A 19900-nucleotide genomic window follows, 5' to 3' on the forward strand; every position below is an offset into this window, starting at 1 on the left:
TCCTTACTAAGGTTCTGATTTCAACAGATCCTTACTGAGGTTCTGATTTCAACAGATCCTGACTGAGGTTCTGATTTTAACAGATCCTGACTGAGGTTCTGATTTCAACAGATCCTTACTGAGGTTCTGATTTAAACAGATCCTGACTGAGGTTCTGATTTAACAGATCCTGACTGAGGTTCTGATTTCAACAGATCCTTACTGAGGTTCTGATTTCAACAGATCCTGACTGAGGTTCTGATTTTAACAGATCCTTACTGAGGTTCTGATTTTAACAGATCCTGACTGAGGTTCTGATTTAAACAGATCCTGAGTGAGGTTCTGATTTAACAGATCCGACTGAGGTTCTGATTTAACAGATCTGACTGAGGTTCTGATTTAACAGATCCTGACTGAGGTTCTGATTTAAACAGATCCCGTCTGAGGTTCTGATTTAACAGATCCGACTGAGGTTCTGATTTTACAGATGCCGACTGAGGTTCTGATTTAAACAGATCCCGTCTGAGGTTCTGATTTAACAGATCCCGTCTGAGGTTCTGATTTAACAGATCCCGACTGAGGTTCTGATTTCAACAGATCCTCACTGACGTTCTGATTTAACGGATCTTTACTGACGTTCTGATTTAACATATCCGACTGACGTTCTGATTTAACAGATCCCGACAGAGGTTCTGATTTAACAGATCGCGACTGAGGTTCTGATTTCAACAGATCCCGACTGAGGTTCTGATTTCAACAGATCCCGACTGAGGTTCTGATTTAACAGATCCCGACTGAGGTTCTGATTTCAACAGATCGCGACTGAGGTTCTGATTTCAACAGATCCCGACTGAGGTTCTGATTTCAACAGATCCCGACTGAGGTTCTGATTTAACAGATCTGACTGAGGTTCTGATTTAACAGATCCTGACTGAGGTTCTGATTTAACGGATCCTGACTGAGGTTCTGATTTAACAGATCCCGACTGAGGTTCTAATTTAATAGATCCTGACTGAGGTTCTGATTTCAACAGATCCTGACTGAGGCTCTGATTTCAACAGATCCTGACTGAGGTTCTGATTTAACAGATCCCGACTGAGGTTCTGATTTAACAGATCCCGACTGAGATTCTGATTTAACAGATCCCGACTGAGGTTCTGATTTCAACAGATCCTGACTGAGGTTCTGATTTAACAGATCCCGACTGAGGTTCTGATTTAAACAGATCCTGACTGAGGTTCTGATTTAAACAGATCCTGACTGAGGTTCTGATTTAACAGATCCTGACTGAGGTTCTGATTTCAACAGATCCTGACTGAGGTTCTGATTTCAACAGATCCTGACTGAGGTTCTGATTTCAACAGATCCTGACTGAGGTTCTGATTTCAACAGATCCCGACTGAGGTTCTTATTTACCATATCTGGATCTATAGTGTTGAGGATTTGATCTTGATCTTTAGGGGTCTTGAGTATCAAAATATGTAACATTTTCATTGTGGAGGTATTTTGTGCAGCAGCAGTTGTAAGAATGCATCCATATGTTTTGATAAACAACAACAAGGAGAACACCATGAGACAGTTGATAAACAACAACAAGGAGAACACCATGAGACAACTGATAAACAACAACAAGGTGAACACCATGAGACAGTTGATAAACAACAACAAGGAGAACACCATGAGACAGTTGATAAACAACAACAAGGAGAACAGCATGAGACAGTTGATAAACAACAACAAGGAGAACACCATGAGACAGTTAATAAACAACAACAACAACAAGGAGAACACCATGAGACAGTTGATAAAAAACAACAAGGAGAACACCATGAGACAGTTGATAAACAACAACAAGGAGAACAGCATGAGACAGTTGATAAACAACAACAAGGAGAACACCATGAGACAGTTAATAAACAACAACAAGGAGAACACCATGAGACAGTTGATAAACAACAACAAGGAGAACACCATGAGACTGTTGATAAACAACAACAACAAGGAGAACACCATGAGACAGTTGATAAACAACAACAAGGAGAACACCATGAGACAGTTGATAAACAACAACAAGGAGAACACCATGAGACAGTTGATAAACAACAACAAGAAGAACACCATGAGACAGTTGATCAACAACAACAACAACAAGGAGAACACCATGAGACAGTTGATAAACAACAACAAGGAGAACACCATGAGACAGTTGATAAACAACAACAGGGAGAACACCATGAGACAGTTGATAAACAACAACAAGGAGAACACCATGAGACAGTTGATAACAACAAGGAGAACACCATGAGACAGTTGATAACAACAACAACAAGGAGAACACCATGAGACAGTTGATAAACAACAACAACAAGGAGAACACCATGAGACAGTTGATAAACAACAACAAGGAGAACACCATGAGACAGTTGATAAACAACAACAACAAGGAGAACACCATGAGACAGTTGATAAACAACAACAAGGAGAACACCATGAGACAGTTGATAACAACAACAACAAGGAGAACACCATGAGACAGTTGATAACAACAACAACAAGGAGAACACCATGAGACAGTTGATAAACAACAACAACAACAAGGAGAACACCATGAGACAGTTGATAAACAACAACAACAAGGAGAACACCATGAGACAGTTGATAAACAACAACAAGGTGAACACCATGAGACAGTTGATAAGAACAAGGTGAACACCATGAGACAGTTGATAAACAACAACAAGGTGAACACCATGAGACAGTTGATAAACAACAACAAGGAGAACACCATGAGACAGTTGATAAACAACAACAAGGTGAACACCATGAGACAGTTGATAAACAACAACAACAAGGAGAACACCATGAGACAGTTGATAAACAACAACAAGGAGAACACCATGAGACAGTTGATAAACAACAACGACAACAAGGAGAACACCATGAGACAGTTGATAAACAACAACAAGGAGAACACCATGAGACAGTTGATAAACAACAACAACAAGGTGAACACCATGAGACAGTTGATAAACAACAACAACAAGGTGAACACCATGAGACAGTTGATAAACAACAACAACAAGGAGAACACCATGAGACAGTTAATAAACAACAACAAGGTGAACACCATGAGACAGTTGATAAACAACAACAAGGAGAACACCATGAGACAGTTGATCAACAACAACAACAAGGAGAACACCATGAGACAGTTGATAAACAACAACAACAACAAGGAGAACACCATGAGACAGTTGATAAACAACAACAACAAGGAGAACACCATGACAGTTGATAAACAAAAACAAGGAGAACACCATGAGACAGTTGATAAATTACAACAAGGTGAACACCATGAGACAGTTGATAAACAACAACAAGGAGAACACCATGAGACAGTTGATAAACAACAACAAGGAGAACACCATGAGACTGTTGATAAACAACAACAAGGAGAACACCATGAGACAGTTGATAAACAACAACAAGGAGAACACCATGAGACAGTTGATAAACAACAAGGAGAACACCATGAGACAGTTGATAAACAACAACAAGGTGAACACCATGAGACAGTTGATAAACAACAACAACAAGGAGAACACCATGAGACAGTTGATAAACAACAACGACAAGGAGAACACCATGAGACTGTTGATAAACAACAACAACAAGGAGAACACCATGAGACAGTTGATAAACAACAACAAGGAGAACACCATGAGACAGTTAATAAACAACAACAAGGAGAACACCATGAGACAGTTGATAAACAACAACAACAAGGAGAACACCATGAGACAGTTGATAAACAACAACAACAAGGAGAACACCATGAGACAGTTGATAAACAACAACAAGGAGAACACCATGAGACAGTTGATAAACAACAAGGAGAACACCATGAGACAGTTAATAAACAACAACAAGGAGAACACCATGAGACAACTGATAAACAACAACAACAAGGAGAACACCATGAGACAGTTGATAAACAACAACAAGGAGAACACCATGAGACAGTTAATAAACAACAACAACAAGGTGAACACCATGAGACAGTTGATAAACAACAACAAGGAGAACACCATGAGACAGTTGATAAACAACAACAAGGAGAACACCATGAGACAACTGATAAACAACAACAAGGTGAACACCATGAGACAGTTGATAAACAACAACAAGGAGAACACCATGAGACAGTTGATAAACAACAACAAGGAGAACACCATGAGACAACTGATAAACAACAACAAGGTGAACACCATGAGACAGTTGATAAACAACAACAAGGAGAACACCATGAGACAGTTGATAAACAACAACAAGGAGAACACCATGAGACAACTGATAAACAACAACAAGGTGAACACCATGAGACAGTTGATAAACAACAACAAGGAGAACACCATGAGACAGTTGATAAACAACAACAAGGAGAACACCATGAGACAACTGATAAACAACAACAAGGAGAACACCATGAGACAGTTGATAACAACAAGGAGAACACCATGAGACAGTTGATAAACAACAACAAGGAGAACACCATGAGACAGTTGATAAACAACAACAAGGAGAACAGCATGAGACAGTTGATAAACAACAACAAGGAGAACACCATGAGACAGTTGATAAACAACAACAAGGAGAACAGCATGAGACAGTTGACAAACAACAACAAGGAGAACACCATGAGACAGTTGATAACAACAAGGAGAACACCATGAGACTGTTGATAAACAACAACAACAAGGAGAACACCATGAGACTGTTGATAAACAACAACAACAAGGAGAACACCATGAGACAGTTGATAAACAACAACAACAAGGAGAACACCACGAGACAGTTGATAACAACAACAAGGAGAACACCATGAGACAACTGATAAACAACAACAAGGAGAACACCATGAGACAGTTGATCCAACAACAAGGAGAACACCATGAGACAGTTGATCAACAACAAGGAGAACACCATGAGACAGTTGATAAACAACAACAAGGAGAACACCATGAGACAGTTAATAAACAACAACAAGGAGAACACCATGAGACAGTTGATAAACAACAAGGTGAACACCATGAGACAGTTGATAAACAACAACAAGGAGAACAGCATGAGACAGTTGATAAACAACAACAAGGAGAACACCATGAGACAGTTGATAAACAACAACAAGGAGAACACCATGAGACAGTTAATAAACAACAACAAGGAGAACACCATGAGACAGTTGATAAACAACAACAAGGAGAACACCATGAGACAGTTGATAAACAACAACAAGGAGAACACCATGAGACAGTTAATAAACAACAACAAGGAGAACACCATGAGACAGTTGATAAACAACAAGGAGAACACCATGAGACAGTTGATAAACAACAACAAGGAGAACACCATGAGACAGTTGATAAACAACAACAAGGTGAACACCATGAGACAGTTGATAAACAACAACAAGGAGAACACCATGAGACAGTTGATAAACAACAACAACAACAAGGAGAACACCATGAGACAGTTGATAAACAACAACAACAAGGAGAACACCATGAGACAGTTGATAAACAACAACAACAACAAGGAGAACACCATGAGACAGTTGATAAACAACAACAAGGAGAACACCATGAGACAGTTGATAAACAAGAACAAGGAGAACACCATGAGACAGTTGATAAACAACAACAAGGTGAACACCATGAGACTGTTGATAAACAACAACAAGGAGAACACCATGAGACAGTTGATAAACAACAACAAGGTGAACACCATGAGACAGTTGATAAACAAGAACAAGGAGAACACCATGAGACAGTTGATAAACAACAACAACAACAAGGAGAACACCATGAGACAGTTGATAAACAACAACAAGGAGAACACCATGAGACAGTTGATAAACAACAACAACAAGGAGAACACCACGAGACAGTTGATAAACAACAACAAGGTGAACACCATGAGACAGTTGATAAACAAGAACAAGGAGAACACCATGAGACAGTTGATAAACAACAACAAGGAGAACACCATGAGACAACTGATAAACAACAACAACAAGGAGAACACCATGAGACAGTTGATAAACAACAACAAGGTGAACACCATGAGACAGTTAATAAACAACAACAACAAGGAGAACACCATGAGACAGTTGATAAACAACAACAACAAGGAGAACACCATGAGACAGTTGATAAACAACAACAAGGAGAACACCATGAGACAGTTGATAAACAACAACAAGGTGAACACCATGAGACAGTTGATAAACAACAACAACAAGGAGAACACCACGAGACAGTTGATAAACAACAACAACAAGGAGAACACCATGAGACAGTTGATAAACAACAACAACAAGGAGAACACCATGAGACAGTTGATAAACAACAACAAGGAGAACACCATGAGACAGTTGATAAACAACAACAAGGAGAACACCATGAGACAGTTGATAAACAACAACAAGGAGAACACCATGAGACAGTTGATAAACAACAACAACAAGGAGAACACCATGTGACAGTTGATAAACAACAACAAGGAGAACACCATGAGACAGTTGATAAACAACAACAAGGAGAACACCATGAGACAGTTGATAAACAACAACAACAAGGAGAACACCATGAGACAGTTGATAAACAACAACAAGGAGAACACCATGAGACAGTTGATAAACAACAACAAGGAGAACACCATGAGACAGTTGATAAACAACAACAACAAGGAGAACACCATGAGACAGTTGATAAACAACAACAAGGAGAACACCATGAGACAGTTGATAAACAACAACAACAACAAGGAGAACACCATGAGACAGTTAATAAACAACAACAAGGAGAACACCACGAGACAGTTGATAAACAAGAACAAGGAGAACACCATGAGACAGTTGATAAACAACAACAACAAGGAGAACACCATGAGACAGTTGATAAACAAGAACAAGGAGAACACCATGAGACAGTTGATAAACAACAACAACAAGGAGAACACCATGAGACAGTTGATAAACAACAACAACAAGGAGAACACCATGAGACAGTTGATAAACAACAACAACAAGGAGAACACCATGAGACAGTTGATAAACAACAACAACAACAAGGAGAACACCATGAGACAGTTAATAAACAACAACAAGGAGAACACCATGAGACAGTTGATAAACAACAACAACAAGGAGAACACCATGAGACAGTTGATAAACAACAACAAGGAGAACACCATGAGACAGTTGATAAACAACAACAAGGTGAACACCATGAGACAGTTGATAAACAACAACAACAAGGAGAACACCATGAGACAGTTGATAAACAACAACAAGGAGAACACCATGAGACAGTTGATAAACAACAACAAGGTGAACACCATGAGACAGTTGATAAACAACAACAAGGTGAACACCATGAGACAGTTGATAAACAACAACAAGGAGAACACCATGAGACTGTTGATAAACAACAACAAGGAGAACACCATGAGACAGTTGATAAACAACAACAAGGAGAACACCATGAGACAGTTGATAACAACAACAACAAGGAGAACACCATGAGACAGTTAATAAACAACAACAACAACAAGGAGAACACCATGAGACAGTTGATAAACAACAACAAGGTGAACACCATGAGACAGTTGATAAACAACAACAAGGTGAACACCATGAGACAGTTGATAAACAACAACAAGGAGAACACCATGAGACAGTTGATAAGAACAAGGAGAACACCATGAGACAGTTGATAAACAACAACAAGGAGAACACCATGAGACAGTTGATAAGAACAAGGAGAACACCATGAGACAGTTGATAACAACAAGGAGAACACCATGAGACAGTTGATAAACAACAAGAACAAGGAGAACACCATGAGACAGTTGATAAACAACAACAACAAGGAGAACACCACGAGACAGTTGATAAACAAGAACAAGGAGAACACCATGAGACAGTTGATAAACAACAACAAGGAGAACACCATGAGACTGTTGATAAACAACAACAAGGAGAACACCATGAGACAGTTGATAACAACAAGGAGAACACCATGAGACAGTTGATAAACAACAACAAGGAGAACACCATGAGACAGTTGATAAACAACAACAAGGAGAACACCATGAGACTGTTGATAAACAACAACAAGGAGAACACCATGAGACAGTTAATAAACAACAACAAGGAGAACACCATGAGACAGTTAATAAACAACAACAAGGAGAACACCATGAGACAGTTGATAAACAACAAGGAGAACACCATGAGACAGTTGATAAACAACAACAAGGAGAACACCATGAGACAGTTGATAAACAACAACAAGGTGAACACCATGAGACAGTTGATAAACAACAACAAGGAGAACACCATGAGACAGTTGATAAACAACAACAACAACAAGGAGAACACCATGAGACAGTTGATAAACAACAACAACAAGGAGAACACCATGAGACAGTTGATAAACAACAACAACAACAAGGAGAACACCATGAGACAGTTGATAAACAACAACAAGGAGAACACCATGAGACAGTTGATAAACAAGAACAAGGAGAACACCATGAGACAGTTGATAAACAACAACAAGGTGAACACCATGAGACTGTTGATAAACAACAACAAGGAGAACACCATGAGACAGTTGATAAACAACAACAAGGTGAACACCATGAGACAGTTGATAAACAAGAACAAGGAGAACACCATGAGACAGTTGATAAACAACAACAACAACAAGGAGAACACCATGAGACAGTTGATAAACAACAACAAGGAGAACACCATGAGACAGTTGATAAACAACAACAACAAGGAGAACACCACGAGACAGTTGATAAACAACAACAAGGTGAACACCATGAGACAGTTGATAAACAAGAACAAGGAGAACACCATGAGACAGTTGATAAACAACAACAAGGAGAACACCATGAGACAACTGATAAACAACAACAACAAGGAGAACACCATGAGACAGTTGATAAACAACAACAAGGTGAACACCATGAGACAGTTAATAAACAACAACAACAAGGAGAACACCATGAGACAGTTGATAAACAACAACAACAAGGAGAACACCATGAGACAGTTGATAAACAACAACAAGGAGAACACCATGAGACAGTTGATAAACAACAACAAGGTGAACACCATGAGACAGTTGATAAACAACAACAACAAGGAGAACACCACGAGACAGTTGATAAACAACAACAACAAGGAGAACACCATGAGACAGTTGATAAACAACAACAACAAGGAGAACACCATGAGACAGTTGATAAACAACAACAAGGAGAACACCATGAGACAGTTGATAAACAACAACAAGGAGAACACCATGAGACAGTTGATAAACAACAACAAGGAGAACACCATGAGACAGTTGATAAACAACAACAACAAGGAGAACACCATGTGACAGTTGATAAACAACAACAAGGAGAACACCATGAGACAGTTGATAAACAACAACAAGGAGAACACCATGAGACAGTTGATAAACAACAACAACAAGGAGAACACCATGAGACAGTTGATAAACAACAACAAGGAGAACACCATGAGACAGTTGATAAACAACAACAAGGAGAACACCATGAGACAGTTGATAAACAACAACAACAAGGAGAACACCATGAGACAGTTGATAAACAACAACAAGGAGAACACCATGAGACAGTTGATAAACAACAACAACAACAAGGAGAACACCATGAGACAGTTAATAAACAACAACAAGGAGAACACCACGAGACAGTTGATAAACAAGAACAAGGAGAACACCATGAGACAGTTGATAAACAACAACAACAAGGAGAACACCATGAGACAGTTGATAAACAAGAACAAGGAGAACACCATGAGACAGTTGATAAACAACAACAACAAGGAGAACACCATGAGACAGTTGATAAACAACAACAACAAGGAGAACACCATGAGACAGTTGATAAACAACAACAACAAGGAGAACACCATGAGACAGTTGATAAACAACAACAACAACAAGGAGAACACCATGAGACAGTTAATAAACAACAACAAGGAGAACACCATGAGACAGTTGATAAACAACAACAACAAGGAGAACACCATGAGACAGTTGATAAACAACAACAAGGAGAACACCATGAGACAGTTGATAAACAACAACAAGGTGAACACCATGAGACAGTTGATAAACAACAACAACAAGGAGAACACCATGAGACAGTTGATAAACAACAACAAGGAGAACACCATGAGACAGTTGATAAACAACAACAAGGTGAACACCATGAGACAGTTGATAAACAACAACAAGGTGAACACCATGAGACAGTTGATAAACAACAACAAGGAGAACACCATGAGACTGTTGATAAACAACAACAAGGAGAACACCATGAGACAGTTGATAAACAACAACAAGGAGAACACCATGAGACAGTTGATAACAACAACAACAAGGAGAACACCATGAGACAGTTAATAAACAACAACAACAACAAGGAGAACACCATGAGACAGTTGATAAACAACAACAAGGTGAACACCATGAGACAGTTGATAAACAACAACAAGGTGAACACCATGAGACAGTTGATAAACAACAACAAGGAGAACACCATGAGACAGTTGATAAGAACAAGGAGAACACCATGAGACAGTTGATAAACAACAACAAGGAGAACACCATGAGACAGTTGATAAGAACAAGGAGAACACCATGAGACAGTTGATAACAACAAGGAGAACACCATGAGACAGTTGATAAACAACAAGAACAAGGAGAACACCATGAGACAGTTGATAAACAACAACAACAAGGAGAACACCACGAGACAGTTGATAAACAAGAACAAGGAGAACACCATGAGACAGTTGATAAACAACAACAAGGAGAACACCATGAGACTGTTGATAAACAACAACAAGGAGAACACCATGAGACAGTTGATAACAACAAGGAGAACACCATGAGACAGTTGATAAACAACAACAAGGAGAACACCATGAGACAGTTGATAAACAACAACAAGGAGAACACCATGAGACTGTTGATAAACAACAACAAGGAGAACACCATGAGACAGTTAATAAACAACAACAAGGAGAACACCATGAGACAGTTGATAACAACAAGGTGAACACCATGAGACAGTTGATAAACAACAACAAGGAGAACACCATGAGACTGTTGATAAACAACAACAAGAAGAACACCATGAGACAGTTGATAAACAACAACAAGGAGAACACCATGAGACAGTTAATAAACAACAACAACAAGGTGAACACCATGAGACAGTTGATAAACAAGAACAAGGAGAACACCATGAGACAGTTGATAAACAACAACAACAAGGAGAACACCATGAGACAGTTGATAAACAAGAACAAGGAGAACACCATGAGACAGTTGATAAACAACAACAACAAGGAGAACACCATGAGACAGTTGATAAACAACAACAACAAGGAGAACACCATGAGACAGTTGATAACAACAAGGAGAACACCATGAGACAGTTGATAAACAACAACAACAACAAGGAGAACACCATGAGACAGTTAATAAACAACAACAAGGAGAACACCATGAGACAGTTGATAAACAACAACAACAAGGAGAACACCATGAGACAGTTGATAAACAACAACAAGGAGAACACCATGAGACAGTTGATAAACAACAACAAGGTGAACACCATGAGACAGTTGATAAACAACAACAAGAAGAACACCATGAGACAGTTGATAAACAACAACAAGGAGAACACCATGAGACTGTTGATAAACAACAACAAGGAGAACACCATGAGACAGTTGATAAACAACAACAAGGAGAACACCATGAGACAGTTGATAACAACAACAACAAGGAGAACACCATGAGACAGTTAATAAACAACAACAACAACAAGGAGAACACCATGAGACAGTTGATAAACAACAACAAGGTGAACACCATGAGACAGTTGATAAACAACAACAAGGTGAACACCATGAGACAGTTGATAAACAACAACAAGGAGAACACCATGAGACAGTTGATAAGAACAAGGAGAACACCATGAGACAGTTGATAAACAACAACAAGGAGAACACCATGAGACAGTTGATAAGAACAAGGAGAACACCATGAGACAGTTGATAACAACAAGGAGAACACCATGAGACAGTTGATAAACAACAAGAACAAGGAGAACACCATGAGACAGTTGATAAACAACAACAACAAGGAGAACACCACGAGACAGTTGATAAACAAGAACAAGGAGAACACCATGAGACAGTTGATAAACAACAACAAGGAGAACACCATGAGACTGTTGATAAACAACAACAAGGAGAACACCATGAGACAGTTGATAACAACAAGGAGAACACCATGAGACAGTTGATAAACAACAACAAGGAGAACACCATGAGACAGTTAATAAACAACAACAACAAGGAGAACACCACGAGACAGTTGATAAACAACAACAAGGAGAACACCATGAGACAGTTAATAAACAACAACAACAAGGAGAACACCATGAGACAGTTGATAACAACAACAACAAGGAGAACACCATGAGACAGTTGATAAACAACAACAAGGAGAACACCATGAGACAGTTGATAAACAACAACAACAAGGAGAACACCATGAGACAACTGATAAACAACAACAACAAGGAGAACACCATGAGACAGTTGATAAACAACAACAAGGAGAACACCATGAGACAGTTGATAACAACAAGGTGAACACCATGAGACAGTTGATAAACAACAACAAGGAGAACACCATGAGACAGTTGATAACAACAAGGTGAACACCATGAGACAGTTAATAAACAACAACAACAACAAGGAGAACACCATGAGACAGTTAATAAACAACAACAAGGAGAACACCATGAGACAGTTGATAACAACAAGGTGAACACCATGAGACAGTTGATAAACAACAACAAGGAGAACACCATGAGACTGTTGATAAACAACAACAAGAAGAACACCATGAGACAGTTGATAAACAACAACAAGGAGAACACCATGAGACAGTTGATAAACAACAACAACAAGGAGAACACCATGAGACAGTTGATAAACAACAACAAGGAGAACACCATGAGACAGTTGATAAACAACAACAACAAGGTGAACACCATGAGACAGTTGATAAACAACAACAAGGTGAACACCATGAGACAGTTGATAAACAACAACAAGGAGAACACCATGAGACAGTTGATAAACAACAACAACAAGGAGAACACCACGAGACAGTTGATAACAACAAGGAGAACACCATGAGACAGTTGATAACAACAAGGAGAACACCATGAGACAGTTGATAACAACAAGGAGAACACCATGAGACAGTTGATAAACAACAACAAGGAGAACAGCATGAGACAGTTGATAAACAACAACAAGGAGAACACCATGAGACTGTTGATAAACAACAACAAGAAGAACACCATGAGACAGTTGATAAACAACAACAAGGAGAACACCATGAGACAGTTGATAAACAACAACAAGGAGAACACCATGAGACAGTTGATAAACAACAACAAGGAGAACACCATGAGACAACAACAAAAGAGGACAAGATAGAGAAGAGGAGAGCTGTACTGTTTTTTTTTTTTTACTCTCTCTTTTTCTCTTCTGTCTCCTTCTCTCTTTCTCTCTCTCTCTCTCTCACACACTCTCTCTCTCTCCATCTCTGCCCCCTCCCCCCCCCTTCCCGTTCTCGGAAATATATTTAGTAGAGCATGTGGAAGTCATTAGCCCCTAGCCAGCCTGCAGTAGGTAGGCTAGCCTACACAGGAGCCCAAGCATTAACATATGGAACCTATTATCCCCAGTTAGAGGAGAGGACAGCAATATTGTTTTAACAGGGCAGCAACTTCACCCAAGAGCAAGAGGAGATGCTCTCTCTCTCCCCCCCCCCCCCCCCCCCCCACAACCCCCCTCTCTAGAAAGCCTCCTTGCTCTGTCTCGAGTTTGACAGTGGTCACATTTTCCCAGCCTCTTCCCTTCTTACACATTTGGTTCTTTGAAAGTTCTGGGAATGAAGCCATACATTTCCTGACCTGTAAAACGTTCACTTTCGCTTGTAAATGTCTAAACTAATCAAAAAATGACATTCGGTAGCTCCTACCCAATATACAAATAACTTTTATGAGCTGGATTGGCCGTCTTTGTAATTGGTGTATTTTTGGTTTCTGCTCGTTAGCATATTTAGCTAGCAGCCTCTATGTAAATTCGATATGACTTGTGTTCATTTTGTTAGCATTCTGGTAATGGACGCCCAATGTTTTTTTTTTTTTGCATTTTTAAAAACCCCTGGTATAGTGGTAAATCCTGACATGAGAGAAGGCTGGTATGATGATATCAAAATATAGATGCCACCCAAACCTAACATTCTTAGAACAGAGGTGAGCTGGTTCTGGGAACTCTGGGAACTCTGGTTCCTTGAACATTTTCCTGGGAGGTTTTATTAACGCTCTGAGAATGGAAATTATATTTGATTTAGATTAGTTTTTTTTAATAACTTCTTTAAAACGTTCACTGAATGTTTCAAAACTTTTAGCTTCTTCAAGCACAAATAGGACACGTACATTCATTTCTATACGCATCAATTACGCAAACACATTTGTTTTATTGTGACATGGCATTAGTGAGATTCGAACCTATAATCTTCTGTTGTTTATCCATGGAATTAGTTCACTACACCACCTGGATGGAGATAGCATGCCATGTTGTTTTTTTTATGCATACAAATCTGTTCATTTTAGTCTATTCAAACAAACCTCATTTCAAAGGAAACAAGCACTCATTAAGATCAGGTGTGGCCAATCAGTGGGCGTGGCCAACACACCTGAACCCTCTTAAGAACACACAAGATCAAATCAAAGTTTATTTGTCACGTCGCTGAATACAACAGGTGTAGTAGACCTTACAGTGAAATGCTGAATACAACAGGTGTAGTAGACCTTACAGTGAAATGCTGAATACAACAGGCGTAGTAGACCTTACAGTGAAATGCTGAATACAACAGGTGTAGTAGACCTTACAGTGAAATGCTGAATACAGCAGGCGTAATAGACCTTACAGTGAAATGCTGAATACAACAGGTGTAGTAGACCTTACAGTGAAATGCTGAATACAACAGGTGTAGTAGACCTCACAGTGAAATGCTGAATACAACAGGTGTAGTAGACCTCACAGTGAAATGCTGAATACAACAGGTGTAGTAGACCTTACAGTGAAATTCTGAATACAACAGGTGTAGTAGACCTACAGTGAAATGCTTACTTACAAGCCCTAACCAACAGTGCAATTTTTAAGTAAAAAGTAGGTATTAGGTAAACAATAGATAAGTAAAGAAATATATATTTTTTAAGAAAAATGACAGTGAAAATAACAGTAGCGAGGCTCTATACAGGTGGTACCGGTACAGAGTCAATTCTGGGGATAGAGGATGGACAGAGTTCTATTGATGCTGAGCACGGAATGTATATGTTTTTAAATAACATTATTAGAACGTTCTCTGAACGTTACTGAAGTTTTCTTGTGTTTTTTTTTTTTTATTGGACATTTTCTTCACGTTCTCAGAACAATTTGAGAACATTACTTTAAATAGGAAAACAGGAAAAGGAGGACCGAGCACTCCCCCGTTCTCATTGAAGGGTCTGTAGGTGGAGCAGATTGAGAGCTTCAAGTTACTTGGTGTCCACATCACCAACAAACTAACATGGTCCACACACAGTAAGACAGTCATAAAGAAGGCAGGACAAAGCCTATTCACCATCAGGAGACGGAAAACGTTCGGCATGGGTCCTCAGATCCTAAATAACATTTGTCACGTGATGAAACCTGTAGAAAACGTTACGCTTAAGTACTAAAATTCCCCCCAGAAGAACTTTGTTTGTTAACGTTCTCTGAACTATTTCGAGAACATTCCCAACGTCAAACCAGTTTCAAGAACGTTCCTAGAACATTACCAAAATAGAAATGAAATGTAACCATGTTCTAACTTTTAGGAAACGTTCTGTTAACGTAATGAAATACCAAGAAAATTACTTTTTTGTTGTTGTTGTTTTTGTCAAGTGCTGAGAATGTTTCAAAGCCAAGCAACTATCCTGCACCATTCCCAGAAAGTTGTTGGATGGTTGTACGCAAAATAAACATAGGACAACCATGCTTTCACCAAAACATATGGTTCTCAGAACGTTATGTGCAAGCTGGGATCCCTTACATTGTCATTTAGGTGGTAAGGTTAGGCTGTTGAAGTGACAGTTTGAGCCAATAACACATTCATTCTTTCAGTCGTCCCCCCCCTCTCACACTATCTTTATGTCCTCTTCAGTAAACATACTACTGTTCTCTCATGTGTCTGTCAAAGTTAAAGCATTTTTTTTTCTCTCTCTCTCTCTCCATAAAATCATTTGTTATCCTCTTACTGCTCTATTCCCCAGGGGCGTAGAAAACCATCGCAATGTCTCGTCAGCAGTCTGTCTGCGAACGGCTTGCATTTTGCATGGCAGGTCACTCAAGCGCACAGACACACACACACACACACACACACACACACACACACACACACACACACACACACACACACACACACACACACACACACACACACACACACACACACACACACACCCTGAAGGACTGAGGGTTTGACGCTCTGCAGCTCTACTCTGTCTATGATAACACTAGTAAACACAGAGACAGAGACTGAGTACATCTGGAATGGAACCCCATTCCCTATGTAGTGCACTACTTATGTAGTCCCCCATAGGACTCTGGTCAAAACTAGTGCACTATATAGGGAATAGGGTGCCATAGGGCTCTGGTCTAAAGTAGTGCTCTATGTAGGGAATAGGGTTCTATAGGGCTCTGGTCTAAAGTAGTGCACTATATATAGGGAATAGGGTTCCATAGGGCCCTGGTCTAAAGTAGTGCTCTATATAGGGAATAGGGTGTCATAGGGCTCTGGTCTAAAGTAGTGTACTATATAGAGGGAATAGGGTGCCATAGAGCTCTGGTCAAAACTAGTGCACTATATATAGGGAATAGGGTTCCATAGGGCCCTGGTCTAAGTATCTCCATTAATATACACCACCTGGCAGACACTGTTATCTCCGTTAATATACACCTCCTGGCAGACACTGTTATCTCCGTTAATATACACCACCTGGCAGACACTGTTATCTCCATTAATATACACCACCTGGCAGACACTGTTATCTCCATTAATATACACCACCTGGCAGACACTGTTATCTCCGTTAATTTACGCCACCTGGCAGACACTGTTATCTCCGTTAATATACACCTCCTGGCAGACACTGTTATCTCCGTTAATATACCTCACCTGGCAGACACTTATCTCCATTAATATACACCACCTGGCAGACACTGTTATCTCCATTAATTTACGCCACCTGGTAGACACTGTTATCTCCGTTAATATACACCTCCTGGCAGACACTGTTATCTCCGTTAATATACACCACCTGGCAGACACTGTTATCTCCATTAATATACCCTTCACCTGGCAGACACTGTTATCTCCATTAATATACACCACCTGGCAGACACTGTTATCTCCATTAATATACATCACCTGGCAGACACTGTTATCTCTGTTTATATACACCACCTGGCAGACACTGTTATCTCCATTAATATACACCACCTGGCAGACACTGTTATCTCCATTAATATACACCCCCTGGCAGACACTGTTATCTCCATTAATATACACTACCTGGCAGACACTGTTATCTCCATTAATATACACCACCTGGCAGACACTGTTATCTCCATTAATATACACCACCTGGCAGACACTGTTATCTCCATTAATATACACCACCTGGCAGACACTGTTATCCCCATTAATATACACCACCTGGCAGACACTGTTATCTCCATTAATATACACCACCTGGCAGACACTGTTATCCAAACAGACTTACAGTTCAGTGAGTGGATACATTCTTATACAGAAATAGAACTGGTGACCTTGGTGGTGTTACATAAGCATTAACACCGCAGCACATTGACCAATTAAAGATTAGTGTCCAGCAGACCGAACTGAAACAGATTGAATCTATCTGCCTGTGGAATCGTCGTTTTCTCATTAGCCCGAGCCAGTCTATTCTATTGTCTCTGACCTCTGGACACTGTGGGCATTGAACATTGACTGTGGAATGAAGAAAAAAAAAAAATATATATATATATAAGAAAAGTAGAAATTAATCCCAGTGATAAAACACACACCTTTCTCTCTCTACCGCTGTTCGTTACACTTCCCATGTTTAATTCTTACCGAATGCTACTTCAAAAGCAAAACATAGGAGGTTTGACACAGACAACCAGTTAGATCTGAAGTGTTGTAAACCCATGGTAGGAGAAAGCCTTGACTGACATATCTGTCTGTCCCTCCCCCAGGCCACTCCACCTCCAATCCCAGGTATAATCTATAATGTATATTTATGTATAATTAATGTCCAACCTTTTGTTTCTTCCCCAGGCCCGTCCTCTTCCAGTCCTCGGCTGATGACTAAGAGCTTGTCTCTGGATCCTGGTGCTCACGGTGCCTGCCTCGGTGCCAACGCCGATGACTCAGACACCCGGACCCCTCGTCTAAGCTCAGACCCCGGATCCCTGACCTCCGGGTCCCTTGGTCTGCACCCATCCATGCCCCTGCTGCACCCCGCTGGACACGGCTGTAACGGAGGAGACAATGAGAGTGGAACTCCTCAAGAAGTGCCCTCCACCGCCCTCAAGAGACGTCCTCCCTTACCTGGGCCAAAACCACAAGGTAACATTTCTGTCTTACCATATCAACTAGAAAATCTTCGACTTCACAATGAGTAACCAAAGTAGGACAATAAATAGACCAGTACATTTCTTCGTACGTGTGCAGTAACACTGTCATTACTGTAGTTTAAATAAATACGTTTTACGAAGATAACCAGCACCTTGTATGTTCTGTTATTTCTCCTCAGTCAGTAACATGTTGTATGTTCTGTTATTTCTCCTCAGTCAGTAACATGTTGTGTTATTTCTCCTCAGTCAGTAACATGTTGTATGTTCTGTTATTTCTCCTCAGTCAGTAACATGTTGTATGTTCTGTTATTTCTCCTCAGTCAGTAACATGTTGTATGTTGTGTTATTTCTCCTCAGTCAGTAACATGTTGTATGTTGTGTTATTTCTCCTCAGTCAGTAACATGTTGTATGTTGTGTTATTTCTCCTCAGTCAGTAACATGTTGTATGTTGTGTTATTTCTCCTCAGTCAGTAACATGTTGTATGTTCTGTTATTTCTCCTCAGTCAGTAACATGTTGTATGTTCTGTTATTTCTCCTCAGTCAGTAACATGTTGTATGTTCTGTTATTTCTCCTCAGTCAGTAACATGTTGTATGTTCTGTTATTTCTCCTCAGTCAGTAACATGTTGTATGTTCTGTTATTTCACCTGTCAGTAACATGTTGTATGTTCTGTTATTTCACCTCAGTCAGTAACATGTTGTATGTTGTGTTATTTCTCCTCAGTCAGTAACATGTTGTATGTTCTGTTATTTCTCCTCAGTCAGTAACATGTTGTATGTTCTGTTATTTCTCCTCAGTCAGTAACATGTTGTATGTTGTGTTATTTCTCCTCAGTCAGTAACATGTTGTATGTTCTGTTATTTCTCCTCAGTCAGTAACATGTTGTATGTTCTGTTATTTCTCCTCAGTCAGTAACATGTTGTATGTTCTGTTATTTCACCTGTCAGTAACATGTTGTATGTTCTGTTATTTCACCTGTCAGTAACATGTTGTATGTTGTGTTATTTCTCCTCAGTCAGTAACATGTTGTATGTTCTGTTATTTC

At 39.7% G+C, this 19900-nt stretch overlaps 1 protein-coding gene across 2 annotated transcripts in view; it reads left to right on the forward strand.

Moving 5' to 3' along the window:
* Nucleotides 1–19900, forward strand: part of LOC106566349 (FYVE, RhoGEF and PH domain-containing protein 1) — a 174703-nt gene that overhangs the window by 59366 nt on the left and 95437 nt on the right. For both annotated transcript variants that reach the window (XM_045692846.2, XM_045692847.2), the window contains exon 2: nt 18555–18845. In XM_045692846.2, the coding sequence (XP_045548802.1) occupies nt 18555–18845 (291 nt within the window). The remainder of the gene's footprint in view (nt 1–18554; nt 18846–19900) is intronic.

This window comes from Salmo salar, chromosome 13, assembly GCF_965601325.2.
Source record: "Salmo salar chromosome 13, fSalSal1, whole genome shotgun sequence".
NCBI classification, from domain to species: Eukaryota; Metazoa; Chordata; class Actinopteri; order Salmoniformes; family Salmonidae; genus Salmo; species Salmo salar.